The 17522-nt window shown below is 56.5% G+C and overlaps 2 protein-coding genes across 5 annotated transcripts in view; both read left to right on the top strand.

The window, feature by feature from the left end:
* The first annotated feature begins 1076 nt into the window (after positions 1-1076).
* On the top strand, positions 1077-6812 carry CTDSP1 (CTD small phosphatase 1). 4 transcript variants are annotated; one of them, XM_029225689.1, is made up of 7 exons: positions 1077-1245; positions 2648-2796; positions 3260-3361; positions 3477-3533; positions 4163-4255; positions 4383-4568; positions 5102-6812. In XM_029225689.1, the coding sequence occupies exons 1-7, from the start codon at positions 1179-1181 to the stop codon at positions 5228-5230; spliced, it is 783 nt and encodes a 260-aa protein (XP_029081522.1). In that variant the 5' UTR covers positions 1077-1178; the 3' UTR covers positions 5231-6812. The 4 variants fall into 4 exon arrangements, with proteins under 4 accessions (XP_029081522.1, XP_029081521.1, XP_029081520.1 ...); XM_029225688.1 differs by having other exon boundaries at positions 1089-1245; positions 3257-3361; XM_029225687.1 differs by lacking the exon at positions 1077-1245 and having other exon boundaries at positions 1270-2796.
* A 6611-nt stretch (positions 6813-13423) lies between these two features.
* The window catches only part of VIL1 (villin 1), a 26597-nt gene continuing 22498 nt past the window's right edge, over positions 13424-17522 (top strand). The window contains exon 1 of the mRNA XM_029225064.1: positions 13424-13501. The gene's annotated coding sequence lies outside the window, so the exon portion shown is untranslated. The remainder of the gene's footprint in view (positions 13502-17522) is intronic.

Raw genomic sequence — 17522 nt, 5'->3', positions numbered from 1 at the left:
AGTTGACGGTGTGGTCCCCACGGTTGGGCATTGAGCCCAAAGGGATGGGGGCCCCACTGTGTGTAGCCGCCGCTTGATTTTCCCCCCTGCCCAACAGTCACATCGTGGCCGGCGTAGGGAGTAGGGGAGGGGCCTAGAAAAGCCTCTTGGAGGGGGTGTCATTTCTTCGAGGTCGGTGGGATTTGGCTGTGAGAAGTCGAAGGAGGCGCATTCCAGGCCGGGAGAACAGCAGGTACAAAGGCCCTGAGGCGTGGAGGCGCTAGGCTTCTGGCGAGAAAGCCAGGTGGCTGGAGTGGACGTGGCCGGGCGCCAGGTGAGGCGGTTGGGAGAGGTCGGCAGGGGGCATCCCGGAGCAGACAGTTGGAATTTCCACGCCCTACAACTCCGGGTTTAGGGGAAGGGGCCCGAGACTGCGGTAGGTGGTGACAGTCTTGGTCCGGTTAAGAGCCTAATTGTGTGGATCTGCACAGACGTTTGAAGGTAGCAAAGAGTCTTTGCACGCTCACGACTTCCCTGCGAGATGGCCCCTAGACCGCCGGAGAGACCCATTTTACAGAATAGACGGTGTTACCCTATTTCCCAGATGAGGAAACCGAGAAGCTGCCAGCCCCGGACCCTCGGAATGTGCAGAGGTGGAGCCGCGCCGCCCTCGGGGCACTCCCGGGCGTGGGCGCTCCGGGCGGGCCCTGTCCCCTGGCAGCCCAGCGCCGGAGAATGGTGGGCTGGGTGCCGGCCCTGCCACGCAGCCGCAGAGGCTCGGCCCCGCAGGCGGGCGGGCGGCAGGAAGGGAGGCGACGCCCCCTGGAGTGCGGCAGGAACCCGGCCGGGCCCGCCTCCTAGCCCGCCAAGCCGCGCCGGCCCCAGAAGTGATGAAAGCGCCGGCCAAGTCCAGGTCACGCCGAAACCGTTGCCCTTTTAAGGGGGAGCCTTGAAACGGCGCCCGGGTTCCATGTTTGCATCCGCCTCGCGGGGAGGAAACTCCATGTTGTAACAAAGTTTCCTCCGCGCCCCCTCCCTCCCCCTCCCCCTTAGAACCTGGCTCCCCTCCCCTCCGAAGCTCGCGGGGATCCCTCCCTCCCACCCCTCCCCTCCCCCCCGCGCCCCGATTCCGGCCCGAGCCGGGGGGGAGGCCGGGCGCCCGGGCCAGAGTCCGGCCGGAGCGGAGCGCGCCCGGCCCCATGGACAGCTCGGCCGTCATTACTCAGATCAGCAAGGAGGAAGCGCGGAGCCCGCTACGGAGCAAAGGTACTGGGGCGCGCGGAGGGACCCGCAATCCGGGCGCTGCGGGGAGGAGGAGGGGGCCGCGACCCTCCCCAGGGCAACCGCCGCTGCCGCCCCAGGCTCCCGACTCGGCGGGGCCCGAAGCTTCCAACCGGAGGGGGAGCTGGTTGAGAGTTTGAACTCGCAGAGGCTCAGAGACGCGGGGCGGGGCCTGCCCCCGTTTGGGCGCTCCTGTCTGCTCGAGGTGGGGAAACTGAGGCAGGGGTAGAGAAGGGGCGCCCTCCGGGTTTCCCGGACTGGCTGTGCGCGATGCCCGAGAGTCGCCCCCTCCCCCCCATTGGCGCCAGTGGGGCTGGGAGATGGGGGGGGTTGAAGAGGGCGCCTTCAGGCCACCAGCTGAGACTCCGCCCCCTCTGGGCCGCGGTCTGGTCGGGTCGAGGGAGGGGGCGCAGAGGTGACAGCGGGCTGGGGAGGGTTGGAAGGATCTCCCGCTACCACACAGCCACGTTCTTCACAAACTTTCGCGTCACTCGTGGAGGCGCCGAGCCTCTCGGAGACGCAGAGAGGGACAACCGCTTTTAAGGATCGCCAGCGCGCCCGCGGGGAGACCCGCGTCGCACCGGGAACTCGGAGCCCCGGCTGCAGGCCGGTGGGCGCCGGGTCTGTGCGCACACGCACCGACTCGAGATGCCGCCGGCCTCGGCCGGGCACCCCGGGGCTTGACGGGTCTGGGCAGGGGGTCTGCCCTTCCTTGTCCCGGTGTTGACTTAAGAGGCTAGGAAGTCCCTCCAGGTCTTCGCACCTGTGGCCTGGGCCTAGCTCTGCCCGGGCCGGGTGGAGGGGATGTTGGAGGGCGGGCCGTCTATCAGCGGGACCTAAGTTGGAGGTCCGGGCGGGGGCGGAGGAGGAGGGGCCAGCCGATGGCGGCAGGACACTGGCCCCAGGCCCCCACCCCCCTGTCTCTGGGCCCAGCCTCAGGGAGGACTTTGCACCTCTGGAGGCGGAGAGGATGGAAGAAGGGGAAGGAGAGCAGGAGTGGGCCCCAGGGCCCCAGGCCTCAACCCTCTCTGGCAGGGGCCCTACTGAATAGGGGCTGCTCAGGTACAGGGTGTGTCAGGAGGTGCCCCCAGTGGGCTGATCCCCCAGCAGCGATGGAGGCTGTTAGGAAGAGAAAACACCTTCAGTCCCCGCCTCAAGCCAGCCCACTCCCTAATGTGGGTAACTTTGTACCCACACTAGAAGGACTTGTGGGGAGCGGAGGGGTGGCCTGGAGCCAAGACTGTCTGGATGCCACTTTCGTGTGTCTCCCTCAATGAAGGCAGCACGGCCAGAGCCTCTCAGCCCAGGGGTTCGTGCCTGGGCACACGTGCCCACCTCTGCAGGCCAGTCAGCATGCCTTCCCCCACCTTGGGCCTCCCTGCTTCAGGTGACCAGAAGTCTGCAGCTTCTCAGAAGCCCCGGAGTCGGGGCCTCCTCCACTCACTGTTCTGCTGTATCTGCCGGGATGATGGGGAGGCCCTGCCCGCCCGCAGTGGGGCGCCCCTGCTCGTGGAGGAGAACGGTGCTGTCCCCAAGGTGTGTGATGGCCAGGAGGGCGCTGCAGGGGCACCTGGGCTCAGCCCTCAGGGGGTTTAGGGGGAGGGGGCTCTTCATGACCTGCTCGTAGGCCCTGGAAGGAGGGTGGAGCCCCCCTGTCCCCCCACCAAGCCCTCCACCCTCCCAGGCCTTCCCAGCCCTGAATGCCCCAAGACTGCCTCCCAGGGGAGGGCCCCCCAACCATGGGAATTCTGAATTTCCCCTTCAGAAGTGGAAGCTTTCCTCTGCCTTGGTTTCCCAGGTCAGGAAGTGAAGCCCAGAGAGCCAGGCGGCCTACCCCAGGCTCCAGAGTTGGCAGGGGCAAAGCTGGGAAGGGGTTGGTCTCTCCCACTGTCCTTGTGGCTCGCCAGGTAGAGGGCTGGGGGAGGGAAGACATGTGGAGGAGAAATGACTGGGGCTTGAGAGAGGTGCCCGCAGCCAGCCCCGCCCATCCCCACAGCAGACCCCAGTCCAGTACCTGCTCCCCGAGGCCAAGGCCCAGGACTCGGACAAGATCTGCGTAGTCATCGACCTGGACGAGACCCTGGTGCACAGCTCCTTCAAGGTGGGCCCTGCCCAGCAGCCCTCAGCCCCGAGTCTCTAAGGGAGTCTGCCCTGGCCTGGGAGGCGGTCTCGGCGGGCCTCGCCCCAGCTCCAGCAGTTCTTTTCCCCCCTCACAGCCAGTGAACAATGCCGACTTCATCATTCCTGTGGAGATTGATGGGGTGGTCCACCAGGTGAGGGGCTGGGTGTGGGGGGAGGTGGTAGGCTTGGCATCTGTCTTCCAGACCCCAGGCTCTTCCCACCAATCCTGAGAGTCCCAGATGGGACTCTGATAGATGTGGAATGTCAGAGGCCCAGAGAGGGTGTGAGACTTGCCTAAGGTCACACGGACCCTCAGGGACTTGGCCCGACTCCAAGGCCTGCAGGGAGTCGGGGTCCTCTTCGGTGCCCCCTCGCCCCACCCTGCCCGGGACCCAGTTCAAGTAATTCAGGATAGGTTGTGTGCTGTCCAGCCTGTTCTCCATTACTTGGCTCGGGGGCCGGTGCTCTGCAGCTCTGGGGTGAGGGGGTTGCCCCCAGGCCCCTACATCTGGCTGAGGCCATGGTGGAGGAAGGGGCTGGGAATTAGTGATTCCCTTTGAGGCAGGGCCCAAAACCAGGAGTTGGAGGTTCATTTTGATACTCTTCTGGATGGGTGGGTGTCTTCCCCAGTGGTGGTTGCACCGGCTGGCTGAGTGGAGCCCGCAGGCCATGGGACCAGCCTCCCTCCTGTGCCTCCTCCACGCACTCCCTCCCAGCCCCCAGCCGCCCCGCCCCACCCAGGCCTGTGGGCCAGCAGTCCCCTCACTGGCCCACCCCCCAGGTCTATGTGCTGAAGCGGCCCCACGTCGACGAGTTCCTGCAGCGGATGGGTGAGCTCTTCGAATGTGTGCTGTTCACCGCCAGCCTTGCCAAGGTGAGCCCTCCACGCTCCGAAGGCCTCCTGGGGCATCTCTGCTTCCTATCTGCCTCCAGCGCATGACCTCTGGGCAGTGACCTCTGGGTCGCTCTTGGCCCTGGATGACCCACCTCCTGCCCCCCAGTACGCAGACCCAGTAGCTGACCTGCTGGACAAGTGGGGGGCCTTCCGGGCGCGGCTGTTTCGTGAGTCATGCGTCTTCCACCGGGGGAACTACGTGAAGGATCTGAGCCGGCTGGGCCGAGACCTTCGGCGGGTGCTCATCCTGGACAACTCACCCGCCTCCTATGTCTTCCATCCAGATAACGCCGTAAGTGCCGGGCAGGGTGGGGATGGGGGCCCCTGCTGGGGTCTGGTGCCCTCCCATTCCTCCCTCTTTCCTCAGTGACCCATGCCTGCTGCCCACCCGCCTGGTCCACCCACTGCTGCTCCCTGTTCTGTGTTAGTCACTCAGCCCATTCTGTCTGCAGATACAGGGCACCTGCCATGGGCTCGGGTCCCTGCTGGACACTGGAGCAGTTTCCATTTTTCATACCGCCAGTCGTGAGCTGTTAGTGGAACACGGAAATAATTTAGTGGGTCTTAGTTGGGATTTTTTAAAACAATGAAATAGAACTGAAAATATCAGAGTGCTTAGCACACGGTAAGGTTAAGTATGGTCCCGTAGAACCTCTGCTCTGACCTGTGTGTAAATGTGACTCACTGGGGCTGCCGTCAGAATGTCTGAAGACTGGGTGAGGGGCTTCCAGGAGGTGGCCCGTCGAGCAGGGTGCTCAGGGTTCACCTGCACATCCTGTGCTCAGGGCCGCCTGCCCCCTCACCGCCCTACACCCATCTGCTCAGGTCCCGGTGGCCTCGTGGTTTGACAACATGAGTGACACGGAGCTCCACGACCTCCTGCCCTTCTTCGAGCAGCTCAGCCGTGTGGATGACGTGTACTCAGTGCTCAGGCAGCCTCGGCCCGGCAGCTAGTCAGGTGCCACGGGGCCGGGACCTGCCCCTGACCGCACCCTCACCCCTCACACGCGGACTCTTCCTAAAGAAAACTCAGCGCCACGGGGAAGTGGGCGTCTCCCCCGCCAGCCCGGCCAGGCTGTGCAGGGGGCAGCAGGCTGCACCGAGGGCGACGAGTCCCTGGGTCCCTGTGTCAGTGCCTTAGAACCTCCTCCTTCTTGGGGGGACCTGTGGGGCCCTGCGTGCCGCCTCCCTCCTTTCTCTCTCTCTCTCTCTCTCTCTCTCTCTCTCTCTCTGCATGGCCATGTTTCTCTGCTGCCAAATTGGGTCCCTCGGGCCCTTCCAGTTCTGCCTGGGGGAGGGGCAGAGTTTTGCTGCCCCACGCCTTGGGCCCCCAGCCTGGGAACAGTGGACACCAAGTGCCTTGCATAGAGCCCTCTTCTCGGCCCAGTTTTCCCAGGGCCACGATCCGGGTCAGCTCTGCCTGGAACAGCCATCAGGTTGCGGCAATCTAGGCTGGTGGGGGAGGACCCAGTCTCCCCACCTCCTACCTTGGGACTGCTATAGCCTCCACCAATCTCTGCCTAGGAGGGCGGGGAGGGTAGAAGTTCTGTTACCACTTGTGAAGGGAGCAGGGGTCTGTCCTTCAAGACCCTAGAATCCAGCTTCTCCGGGCTCATCATCACCTGAGGGCTGCTTCCCACATGGCCCAGGCTCCAACCTCTCACGTTGGCCTTGACCACCCCGAGGCCCTGGGGTTCGGTGCCCCAGCTCCGAGTGTGGAGGCATAGGCAGGATCCCTTTGCGGTGCCATATAAATATGTATATGTGTATATAGATTTTTAGGGGAAGGAGAGAGGGAAGGGTTGGGGTGGAGACACCCCTCCCTCACCCCTTTCCTGGACCCATAAACTGGGGGGAGGAGGGAAAGGATTTCTACATTTTTTAAACTGCTATTTTCTGAATGAAACGGGCTGGGCCAAAGGGCCCCAGGCCCTGTCCTTTGTCCCTCACACCCTTTTCAGCTCCGTTTATTCATACATTCAAAAAACATTTGTTGAGCACCTTCTCTGTGCCCAGCGCTATGCCACGGCGTGTGCGTGTGTGGGTCTCTACACCACCTAAGGGGTGCCTCCCCCACCCACCCCATACTTCACCGGTGCCTTTAGGGGATCTGTAGGAGGTGGGACCCTTCTTGCGGAGTTTGGGGGGCTCCAGGAAGCCTGGCCAAGCTGTCCCCCTCCCCTGTGCCAACCCACCCCTGCAGCCCTCTGCCTCGCGCCCTGCTGGCTGGGGGCAGCTCCCAGGATGTGCTGCCTTCCAGCTCTGAGTCCTTTGTCTGGAACCCCTCCCCCAAATGCTGGGTCTGGAGGTCAAGGCCTTGGGCTCTCCCCAGGGCCTGTCGGTTAAGGGGACCCACATACCAGTGCCAAGGGGGATGTCAGGTGGAGATGTCGTTACCCTTCCCCCCCCCCAGAGAGCTGGGGGTGGGAGGGAGGACAAGGTTGGTCTGAATCAGGTGACCTTCCCATCTAAGTGCCTTCTCTGTAAAGGAGAGCCCCAAAGTGATGAGAACTAAAGAGAAAGCCAGACCCCCCTATCCTGACTCTGTGGTTATTGCGGGGGGCGGGGGCGTTGATGTGCGGGGAGTCCCTTGAAGCCACACCTCGCTTCAGCAAACCCTTAGGAGCGACGGCAGTAGTAGTGGAGGGAAGGGCTGCCCTAAGCCCCCTGGGGCTTCAATGAAAGTGCGAACTTTGAATGGATCTGAGTGCATCCGGCTGTTCTATTTAATTCTACCTCTTGGCCTCAGTTATCTAATCTGCAAAGTGGAGACAGGCCCTCTACAGAATTGATTAAACGCCTGCACAGGGAGGACTCAATATTATTAGCTCTAAAGCAAGCTGAAATGCGTCCCTAGGAGAGGCCCCTGGAAGGTATTCGGAGACGGGAGGGGTGTGGTCTCCGCTCTGGAGCGGAGGGGAGGGGCTCATGAGGCCCCAGAGTCGGGAGGTGGGGTGCGGGACGAGTTAGAGGGAAGCCAAGTTCAGCTCCAAACGGAAGAACTTAGAACGCGGTTGATCCAGGCCGCGTGCGGGCGGCCGAGGCGTTGCGGGCTGAGCCGCGCCGCCAGACGTGCTGGCAGGCTGAGGCGTCTGGGGCTCTGAGGAGGATGGGTGGGGTCGCGGGCTCGGTCTCGTTCACCTCCGCACCCACTCCGACCGCGGCTTCTCACTACCCGCCGGCCGCACCCTCGCACGAGCTTCTGGCCCACTTCCTGCCTCCGCCCCTCCGGCCCTGGCAGCACTTCCTTTGCAAAACTGGGCAGCCCCAGGCCCTGGCAGGAAGTGCCTTCCCGGCCCGCCCTCCCCTGCTTCCCACGGTGGCCGCTAGAGGCCTCTCTCCTCGCGGACGCCCGGGGTCCGCAGCCCCGGGCCTCAGCTGCTCGCACTCTGGGCGCACACACCCAGCCCTCTCCCCCACCCCGCCCGTGGCTGGAAAGATGAGGGCAGGCTTCATTCTCCCCTTTCCCGGGAGTGGGTAGCTTCTGGCTCCATCCCGCCCGCCCGAACAAACCCACTGGGGGGAAGGAAGGTCTGCCCCTCCCAAAGGTTGATCCCTGTTCCCGCAGCTCCACCTCCCCTACCCCTCCCACCCCCTCACACCCTTACCTTGTGGATCCAGCCTCAAGGCTGCCTGGTGGTGGCCCAGATGCTGATCTGCCCCCCAAGTCTCTGAGGGGATCTGCAGTGTGATACTGCCCCCTCCCCGCTGCTTTTCCCTGGCAGGAAAGTGTCACGAAGCATCCACCTGGGAAGAGAAGCCGCAGTACCCTCGCTCAGTGCCATCAGCTCCAGTTCCAGTCTGAGCGGAAGCCCCGGAGCCCTTGGCAGGGTGAATACAGAGTCCTCCCTGCCTCTGCCCTGACCCTGCTTGGGGTCCTGCACTATTTCCTGCTCTTCATGCAAACACTAGTCCCTCCAGATTTGCATCCCACCAGAGAGTCGCCACAGCTCCCAACTTTGAACGAGACCCCAGCCAGCCTTCCCCCGTCCCGCACCCCACACACTTCACCCACAGAGTTCAACACAGCCGCGTGTATCAGAGCTTACTTTGTACCAGGCACAGTGCCAGGACCGGGGGACATGCCATCACTAGGCTGTGCCGCCGCTCTCAAGGAACTCACACCTTAGTGTGGAGAAAGACACCTGAACGGCCTGTCCAACCCTGAAAGGCTGCAAATGCAGTGCAAGAGATAACACGGAGGGCAGGGGGCACAGGGGACACCTAGCCCCTCTGCGGCGGCCATGTGGGGGACTGGAAATCCTTCCCGCGGGAGTGAGGCTCAGAGGATTTGGGAAGGAGACGAGGTTCGGGTGAAGGTGGTCTGTGCGTGGAGGTACACCAGGAAAGGAAGCCAGAGCTTCAGGTGGGCCACAGTAGGGAGCGTGGGAAGTGACAAGTTTGGAATTGCACACAGTGGGGAAAGGATGGGAAATGACGCCGCAGATAGCGGGAGCGAGGTATCGCAGATCTGTAGGCAGACCGAGGGAGTGGCCTTTGCATTGCGGGCAGTGGGTGCCATTGAGGGACACTGGGGGACACTGAACAAGAGAGGGGCCGACTCAAACCTGGCAGCTGCGCGTTGAAAGCTAAATCAGGGGTATGGGGACATAAGACTCTCCCTGAGGGGAGACCACAGCCGTGGTTCTGAAGACAGACGATGAAGACCTGAACTGAAGCTGAGGCAGAATGAAGAGAGAAGGACGAAGCGATGGATGTGACATAGGAGATGAACTTGGCAGGAAGCTGTGGCTGGTTGGCTCTGGGAGCATGGGTGGAGGGGAGGGAGGAAGGCAACCTGACTTCTGGCTTTGGAAACTTCAGCTGTGAGAATGTCTCTCACTGAGCCTGATGTGGGGCTCAGTTATTCACTATTTGCTTGTTACGCACACAGGGAACAGAAGGAACAGGCAGCATTTTTTGCACTTTTAGGAATTTGTGTGGTAGATAAAAGGTATATGCATATAACTTTGTATGCATATGTGTATTAATTTCATCCTTGTTGGTAATAGCAAAGCACTTGAAATAACTTCAGTGTCCAAAAATAAGGGACTAGTTAAATAAATGCCGCTGTATCTATAGCAGAGAATACTATATAGTGATGAAAAACAATGAGGTGAAACTATCCAAGCAGATATAGAATGATCGCCAAGGTAAACCAGTCAATGAAACAAAGCAAGATTCATAGCAATGGTGATGGTGTTTTCCCACTAAAGAGAAATATAAAAGTAGACATAAATATACGTATATAATTTTGTATACTTCCACAGGGTACACAAGAAATGGGAATTGTGGCTAATTGTGGGGAGCAGAGCTGGGGGACTGGGTGGGAGTCATTTAAGATGGGAGGGACACGTTTTATTGTATATATTTTGAATTCTTTTACCAGGTACATTTATTAGTTTTTAAAAATCAAAATCGATTTAAATTAAAAACAGCTTTCTAAATATATTATCAAAGATAGAAATCACAAATTCCATTTCTTTCCTTCAAACAGTCATTGCATGCCTGCTCTGTACCAGGCACTAGGGTACAGCAGTGAGCAAAACAGACACTGTGGGAAAAACAGACATTAACAAAGTAATTACAAAATAATATCACAAAAGGAGAGGTAGAAATTGGTAAATAATCTGAAACTTTTGTTCTGCCAGTGCCTGGCGATGACTTCTAATTGCCCCAAGATTACCCTAATATGACCTCTAATTGTAAGGAGGAAATGTGCCTTTAAGGTGGCAATATCTGGCAATCACCTCCGTAATCAAGGGATCAGACTTCGCCATCACTCATGCTGAGACGACTTGACGTTATATACCTCCTGATGCCAGACAGTGTGAAGTACACAGCAACACTTTTGACCACGCTGCACAAAGTGTGGTCCACCGAATGGAACATCAGCACCATCTGGGAGCTTGATAGTAATGCAGAGTCTCAGGCCCCACTCCAGACCTATAGAATCAGAATCTGCACTTCAAATAGATTCCCCAGTGATTCTTAAGATATTACAGTTGGAGAAACACTGTCCTTTTTCACATATTCTTGAAAAACTTGTTTAACCAGGACCTACCAAGCCTGTAGAGGTACTTTCAGTTTGTGGGAAATACAGGAGGAAGAGAAACAAATTTAAAAATACACAAAGAGGGGCTTCCCTGATGGCTCGGCGGTTGAGAATCCACCTGCCAATGCAGGGGACATGGGTTCGAGCCCTGGTCTGGGAAGATCCCACATGCCACGGAGCAACTAAGCCCGTGCGCCACAACTACTGAGCCCACATGCCACAACTACTGAAGTCTGCGCACCTAGAGCCCATGCTCCGCAACAAGAGAAGCCCGCGCACCGCAATGAAGACCCAACACAGCCAAAAATAAATAAATTAAATAAATTTAAAAAAAAATACACAAAGAAAGACAAATCCCAGTGTGAACACTACAAGACACTGCCCTTGACTCAGGTAAGCCCATGTCATAGAAAAAAGTAGCAGGACTCTTCTAGATTAAAAGATACTGAAGAGACATAACAATCAAAGGAAATGCATGATCTTGATTTGATCAAGAATCAATGAAACCAGGTGTTACAGTCCTCCTGTGGACAACTGGAGAAATCTGATTATGTATTTCATGGAAGATGATATTAGAAATAATTGTTAATGTTCTCAGTTGCAAAAATCGTATTACAATTATGAAGGAGATTGTTCTACTTCTTAAGAGATGTACGACAAATATTTTGAGCTGAAGTATAATAATATCTCCAACTTCCAAATATATCTATATAGCAAATGTTAATTCTTGAGTCCATGGGTGTTTATTATTATACTACCATACTATTATTTCTACTTTTCTATATGTTTGACATTTATCAAAATTAAGAAATTGGAAATAATTTTTAAAAACATATGTTCTCCTGACTTCCCTTGTGGTCCAGTGGTTGAGATTCCATGCCTGCACTGCAGGGAGTGGAGTTCAATCCCTGGTTCAATCCTTGGTCGGGGAACTAAGATCCCGCATGCCAAAAAAAAAAAGTTCTACCCCAAAATTCTAAGGCTAAGTTAAAAGGCAAGCAATAAATTAGAGAAAATTATACCATAAATTGCAAGCAGGTTACCAACCTTAATACATTAAATATATAAACAAGTCCAACAAATCAGTTAAAAATTCACAGAAGACATAGCCTGTATATACATATTTAAGCTGTATCACTTGGCCTGCGGGATCTTAGTTCCCTGACTAGGGATTGAACCCGGCCCCAGCAGTGAAATCACCAAGTCCCAACCACTGGACCGCCGGGGAGTTCCCCAATAAATATATTTTTTAATGGTCTATCTCACTGGTAATCAAAGAAATATAAATCGACACAAAGACAATTTTCTTTTGGACATTCAAACTGACAGAAATTTTCTTAAAAGCTGGAGTCCAGTACTGGGCAAACAGGCAAATGCCTGTAGTGCTGGTGCGACTATAAATTAATGCGATTTTTCTGGAAGGCAACTCGCCTATTCACATCTTCAACCCAGCAATCCCACTTTTAGGAGTTTATCCTAAATAAATAATAATGGATACAATCTATTGGCAAAGATTTAGCAATAAGAATACTTATCACAGCATTCTTAGTAGTATCAAGTAATTGGATATAATTCGAAAGTCCAATAATGAGCTATTGCTTACATAAGCTATGCTATCTATCTAATGGGTTATCATGAGACAATTAAAATGACACTGCCAATTAGCATGTAACATGTCACAGTAAAAAGGATATATATGAAGACCAATAGATGATAGATAGATATTATATACATATAGTACACACACAGCATATGTACTGGGCAATAACTTGAAAGAAATACTCCAAAATAAATTACCCAGATTTATCTCTGTAGTGGAATTATAAATGAGTTTTTCCTTTCCTTTTTGCCTGTCTGTATAATTGAGTGAACATATACTTTTTATTCACACAAAAATGTGTTTTGTTTTGTTTTTTTGCGGTACAAGGGCCTCTCACTGTTGTGGCCTCTCCCGTTCCGGAGCACAGGCTCCGCTCTGGACGCGCGGAGCACAGACTCTGGTTGCGCGGAGCACGGGCTCCGGACGCGCAGGCTCAGCCGCCATGGCTCACGGGCCCAGCCGCTCCGCGGCATGTGGGATCTTCCCGGACCGGGGCACGAACCCGTGTCCCCTGCATCGGCAGGCGGACTCTCAACCACTGCGTCACCAGGGAAGCCCTGTTTTTTAGAAACAAAATAGCACCTGCAGTGTGTTTATTCCTCTTATCAAACTGTGCGTGAGCTCTCACACACATCTGCATGCACACGCGCACGTGTGCACACAAATGTACATTTGGTCTCTAGAACTCTTGGGAAGGTGTGGTCAGAGGAAGCAGCTGCCCTCACCCAGCCCACTTCCGCGCACCCTCCTAAGGACCACAGTTCAGAGGTGACAGGAGAACTTCTGCAGCAGTGGAGGTTGGAGGCAGCTGCCCAGGGTGCTGAGTCTGTGGCAACGCCGACCTCTGAGTGAGACCTGCTTCCTGAGGGGGCTGCGCTCCTTTCCCCTTCTGAGTGAGAAGCCCCCCAGGATCAGGTTCAGAAATGGAAGCTGTGGCTCCTGGGAGAGAGCAGCAGAGCAGAGTCCAAAGGCAACGGTTTATGGCGGCTCATAAAAACTCCAGGTGGAGCCAGCGCGTCTGAAGAGGGAGGCAAGAAGAGCACTGTGCCCCTCTGAGCGCGCGACCTCTAGGGGAGCCAGTGTCCCATATGTCCTGGAAGGGCCCTAAGTCTGAACACCTGGCCCTGAATCCCTGGGTCCAGGGCTCCTCCACCCCAGGGCCACTCCCCCAGGGAAGGAGGGAGGACGGCAGTGCCGGCTCCTCTGGGTGGAAGGGAGGAAGTGTCCAGGTGCCCCTATCTTTCCTGGCAGATGCTGTCCACCTGCATCCCATCCTGCCTGGGCCCTGGGCAGAAACGCATCCCATCCCTGGGCACCTGCTCAGGAGCCAAGGGTGGGGCACCTTGGCTCTGGGCGTCAGGCGGTCGCTGGGCTCCTGGCTCCCAGGGACCTGGCGGGCACCTGCCTCCCCACCCCCTCATGCATCCTGTCTCTCTCTCTGTCTTGCCTTATATGGTGAAGGCAGTTCCTGGGGTGTGTGGGGGGGGGAAGGGACAAAGGTCGCTCTCCTGCAACCAGCCTGCCACAGCTCTCTGAGGTCTCCCAGGTGGCAGCTGCCTCCTCCAGACAGGTAAGGCCACCCTGTGGGGACACACGGGACCACAGGTGGTGGGAGAGGACAGAACGGGGTCCCCTGCTCCTGGCGGGTAGCCTGGGGCCTCCTGCAGCTCCTTGGCGCAGGTGTGAGGGAGGCTTCGTTCCCTGGAGAGTCTGGGAAGGGCAGGGAGCCCAGTGTGGCTTCCGGGGCCTCCAAGGGAAGAATTGTGCAGCTTCACCCCAGACAACTGCTCTTTCCGACCCCCACTTGCCTCCAGTCCCCACCCCACGCCACCTCAAGTGTCACCCATCCCCGCCTGACTGCCCTGGACTGAGGAGTATCTGGGGACTTCTAGATGTAAAACCCTCCAGTCCTGGGCAAACCGGGACTAGCTGGTCACCCTGACCTCACTCTCCCCCTAACCCCCGCACCCACTGTATCTTTGCTCATTTCTTCCTCATCTGAAATGGTTTCTTTCTCCGTGTCCCCATTCCCTTGACACTCCTGGGCCCTCAGGGCTCTCTTCTCCTGGATACTAGGGTGTGAACAACAGCCATCAGGGATTGAATGGGCAAAGGCAGAGAGGCGGCAGGGGACTGGGGGCAACAGGACCCTGGGCCGTGGTCCAGGCTCGGCCACCCTCACATGCACCTCTGCCCCATCTCTCCTCCACCAGGACCCGTCCCGTTAGCCTCACCAGGCACTGTGGCTCCATTCAGCTAAAATGGGGTGGGGGGAGGTGGGAGCCAAGTCCAGGTCAGGATCTTGGGATGTACTGACCACCCGCTTCCCAGGAAGCCTGTTCAGGCTCAGGGAGAGGCAGAGTGAGCAGGCCGGGGGCTGGGATATGTCCACTTCCTCTGCTCTCACGGGCCTAACAAAGCAGGAGGTGTCCTTTGTTTGGGAACTGCCACATCTCTGTCCCGCTGAGAACTGCATGACTAAGAATGAAGAGCAGTGACAGCACTCTGGGGCTCTCTGGAGCCCCAACTCTGAGGACAGCAAGGCAGCAGTTACTAAAGGAAAGATGGGACCTGGGGGCAACAGGAGCCCTAACTCCTTCCACGGTCCCAAGAAGGGCCATCCCTTCTATTCTGTGGTTCAGTCTTTCAGCTTCAAGAGTATTTATTGAGCACCTACTATGTGCTAGGATCTGGGGGCTACAGACAAATGTGTCTAGGTCCTTGACCTTGGGGACCTCAGACTTATAAACAGATCCTCTCATCATCATGTGGTCAGGGGTCCAAGAGAGGCATCCGGCCAGGATGCCTTGGAGTCCCTGAGGAGGGGTCTAGTCTAGCTTGAGGATTCCGGGAAGGTATCTTGGAAGAAATGAGACCTAAATTGAGTCAAGAAGAGCATGTGAGTGTTGGCCAAGTGAAGACAGGTGGCGAGGGCACTGGAAAAGAAAACTAAAGGAGAAAGGAGGGACATGAGGGGAGGGTGAGAAGCAGCGTGGGTGGGTGGGGGGTGGCCAGGGCCAGTGAACAGTGTGGTGTTACTAGAAGCAGAGAGAGGTGGGGGGGTGTTGGGGGCAGACTGGAGAGGCGTTCAGGTGGACAGAAGGGCCAGAGAGGGAGGGGTCCAGGCTGCTGCACCAATGGATGGCTTTGGGGTCTGGGAGTGTTGGTGCCCTTCCTCGAGGTGGGGACAGAGGAGAGAGGGGACAAGGAGTGAGGGGGGAGCCAGTGAATTCAAGGTGAGAGAGAAGACATCACATATCCAAACCCAGGGCTGTGCTGTCGGCATTGGGGCAGCATGGGACCCATATTCCTCCCAGCAGTTCAGGAGAGACTGGAGGCTGGGGAGGACCAGGGGGGCGGGCCAGAGGCATCTGCCCTGACCAACGTCGACAGGGCAGGAGCAGTTGGCAGGTGCCCTTGGAGCATGAGTCCCCCTCTCGGGGCTGTCCTCCCCAGAATGCCCTTCCTCACCCCTTCCCTACCCCTTCCCTGTTCAAGCTGCTGGAGGTCCCCAGTCCTGATTTTTCTCTAGGGAGGGAGAGCCCCAGCTTTTTCAAGCCCCTGCTTGCCAGAGTCTCCACTGCTTTGACGGACAAGAAGAGCCTCATCTTGTCTACCCTCTATTCCTCTTGCTGTTTCCTCCTAGACTCAGAGCATGTCTCTGTGGGACTTTAAATATTTATTTATTTAGTTAGTTGCACCGGGTCTTGGTTGAAGCAGGCGGGCTCCTTAGTTGTGGCTCCCGGGCTCCTTAGTTGTGGCACGCGAACTCTTAGTTGCGGCATGCATGTGGAATCTAGCTCCCTGACCAGGGATCTAACCCAGGCCCCCTGCATTGGGAGCACGGAGTCTTATCCATTGCACCACCAGGGAAGTCCCCCTGGTGGGACTTTAGAGATCACCTAGTTGTCGACCGCCCACCTCATAGATGAAGAAACACAGCCATGTCTGTACAGCTAGTGAGGGTCAGTCTGTTTTGGTGAAAATAGGGATGTTGACGAAGGTGGTGATTGAAATAAAACAGAAAACATTTTCCTCCTTTGTACCCAAATTGGTTCAACTGAACCAGGAGTCCTGGGAGCCCTGGGGTCTCTGTGGGTTGAGAAATACCTCATGGAAGAGGCCCTGGCCGACAGGAACATCAGACAGGACCCAGGCACAAGGGCTCCTACATGTGCAGTGCTGGCTGTTGGCAGGTGGCCCTGATCTGCTGGAGGGGGCGCTAATCAAAGGCTGGGGAGGGAGACCTTGCCCCCAGATTCCACAATGCCAGGGAGAGGGGGTCACCCTTCAGGACTTGGAAGAGGGAGTCTACCAGCAGTAAAAGACCAGGTCATTGTTCCAAGGGGTGACTCAGACTCCAGGTGCAAGGAGAGATTAGATAGATTCCAGCTGTCAATGCACGGAGGTGGGGGCCACATGACCTTTCATTTATATTCACTGATTCAAGAAGCATTCATGGAGGGCAACTCCATGCAGGACTGGGTGGTAGGTTCGGTGGGGAATGGGGTGGCCTCCAGCCTGGGAGGGAGGGGCAGGAAACCAGGGACAAAAATAACCGGGGACAAGTGGCTCTCCTCCTTAGCTCATCAGAATCACTGGGGAGTTTTAAAAGCACCTATGCCCCGCCTCCCAAAAGGCAGAAAATAAAGTACCCAAGACTGGGCCCCACCCAGGCCTAATTAAATTAGAATCCCTGGGGATATGGATACAGCCTAAGCACCGGAGCATCAGTGTTGTTTAAAATCTCCCTAGGGAGAACGGAGCGAGAAGCGTGCTTCTCAGGGACGAGACTGGCTTGCCAGCGCACTGATTCTTCTGAACTAACTAAGATTTGCAGTGCAGGGGGCGAACGTCCCGGTGTTTTTTGTTGTTGTTGTTTAGGTTCTAATTCGTCCCCTCTCCGGTCCTGATTACTGTACGCAGTAGATTTAGATGGCGTGGACTTGAAATAGAGCACCTTTGTGTTTAAAAAAAAAAAGCTCCCTAGGTGATTCTGATAAGCAGCTGGAGTGGAGAACACAGCTACAGGTCAAAGGAATAGAGCCACAACAGATACCATAAAAGAAGACTGGGGAGAGATTTCTTGCTGCTCAGTGGGTGGTTCACATTGGAAGGATTCACTCATTCATTCATCCATCCATCCACTCAATCACTTTAACCCACACACCCAACCAACCACCCGACTACCCACCCATTCATCCATCTGCCCACGCACCCACTCAGCAAAGTGTCAGCGGTGCTACATGCTGGTGACACAGTACCGAACAAACAGACACGGTCCCACCCCATTTTGTGTGGGCTACCGGAACGGTAACTGCGGGGTGTCTGGAGCTAGCAAGAAACAGGAAACTGCTACATACACTTTTCTTTTCTTGTGGTAAAATACACAGAACATAAGATTTACCATTTTAACCACTTTAAAACATACAATTCAGTGACATTCAACACATTCACGATGCTGCACAACCGCTACCACTATCTAGTTCCAGAATGTTTTCATCATCCCAAATGGAAACTCCACGCCCACTAGGAGTTGCTCCCCATTCCTCCCTTCCTCCCAGCCCCTGACAACCACTAATCGCTCGCTG

Source organism: Monodon monoceros, unplaced genomic scaffold (assembly GCF_005190385.1).
Source record: "Monodon monoceros isolate NGI ecotype Baffin Bay Population unplaced genomic scaffold, NGI_Narwhal_1 Super_Scaffold_16, whole genome shotgun sequence".
Taxonomy (NCBI): Eukaryota; Metazoa; Chordata; class Mammalia; order Artiodactyla; family Monodontidae; genus Monodon; species Monodon monoceros.
The sequence above is the reverse complement of the archived record's forward strand: the minus strand, read 5'-3'. Positions and strand labels throughout refer to the sequence as shown.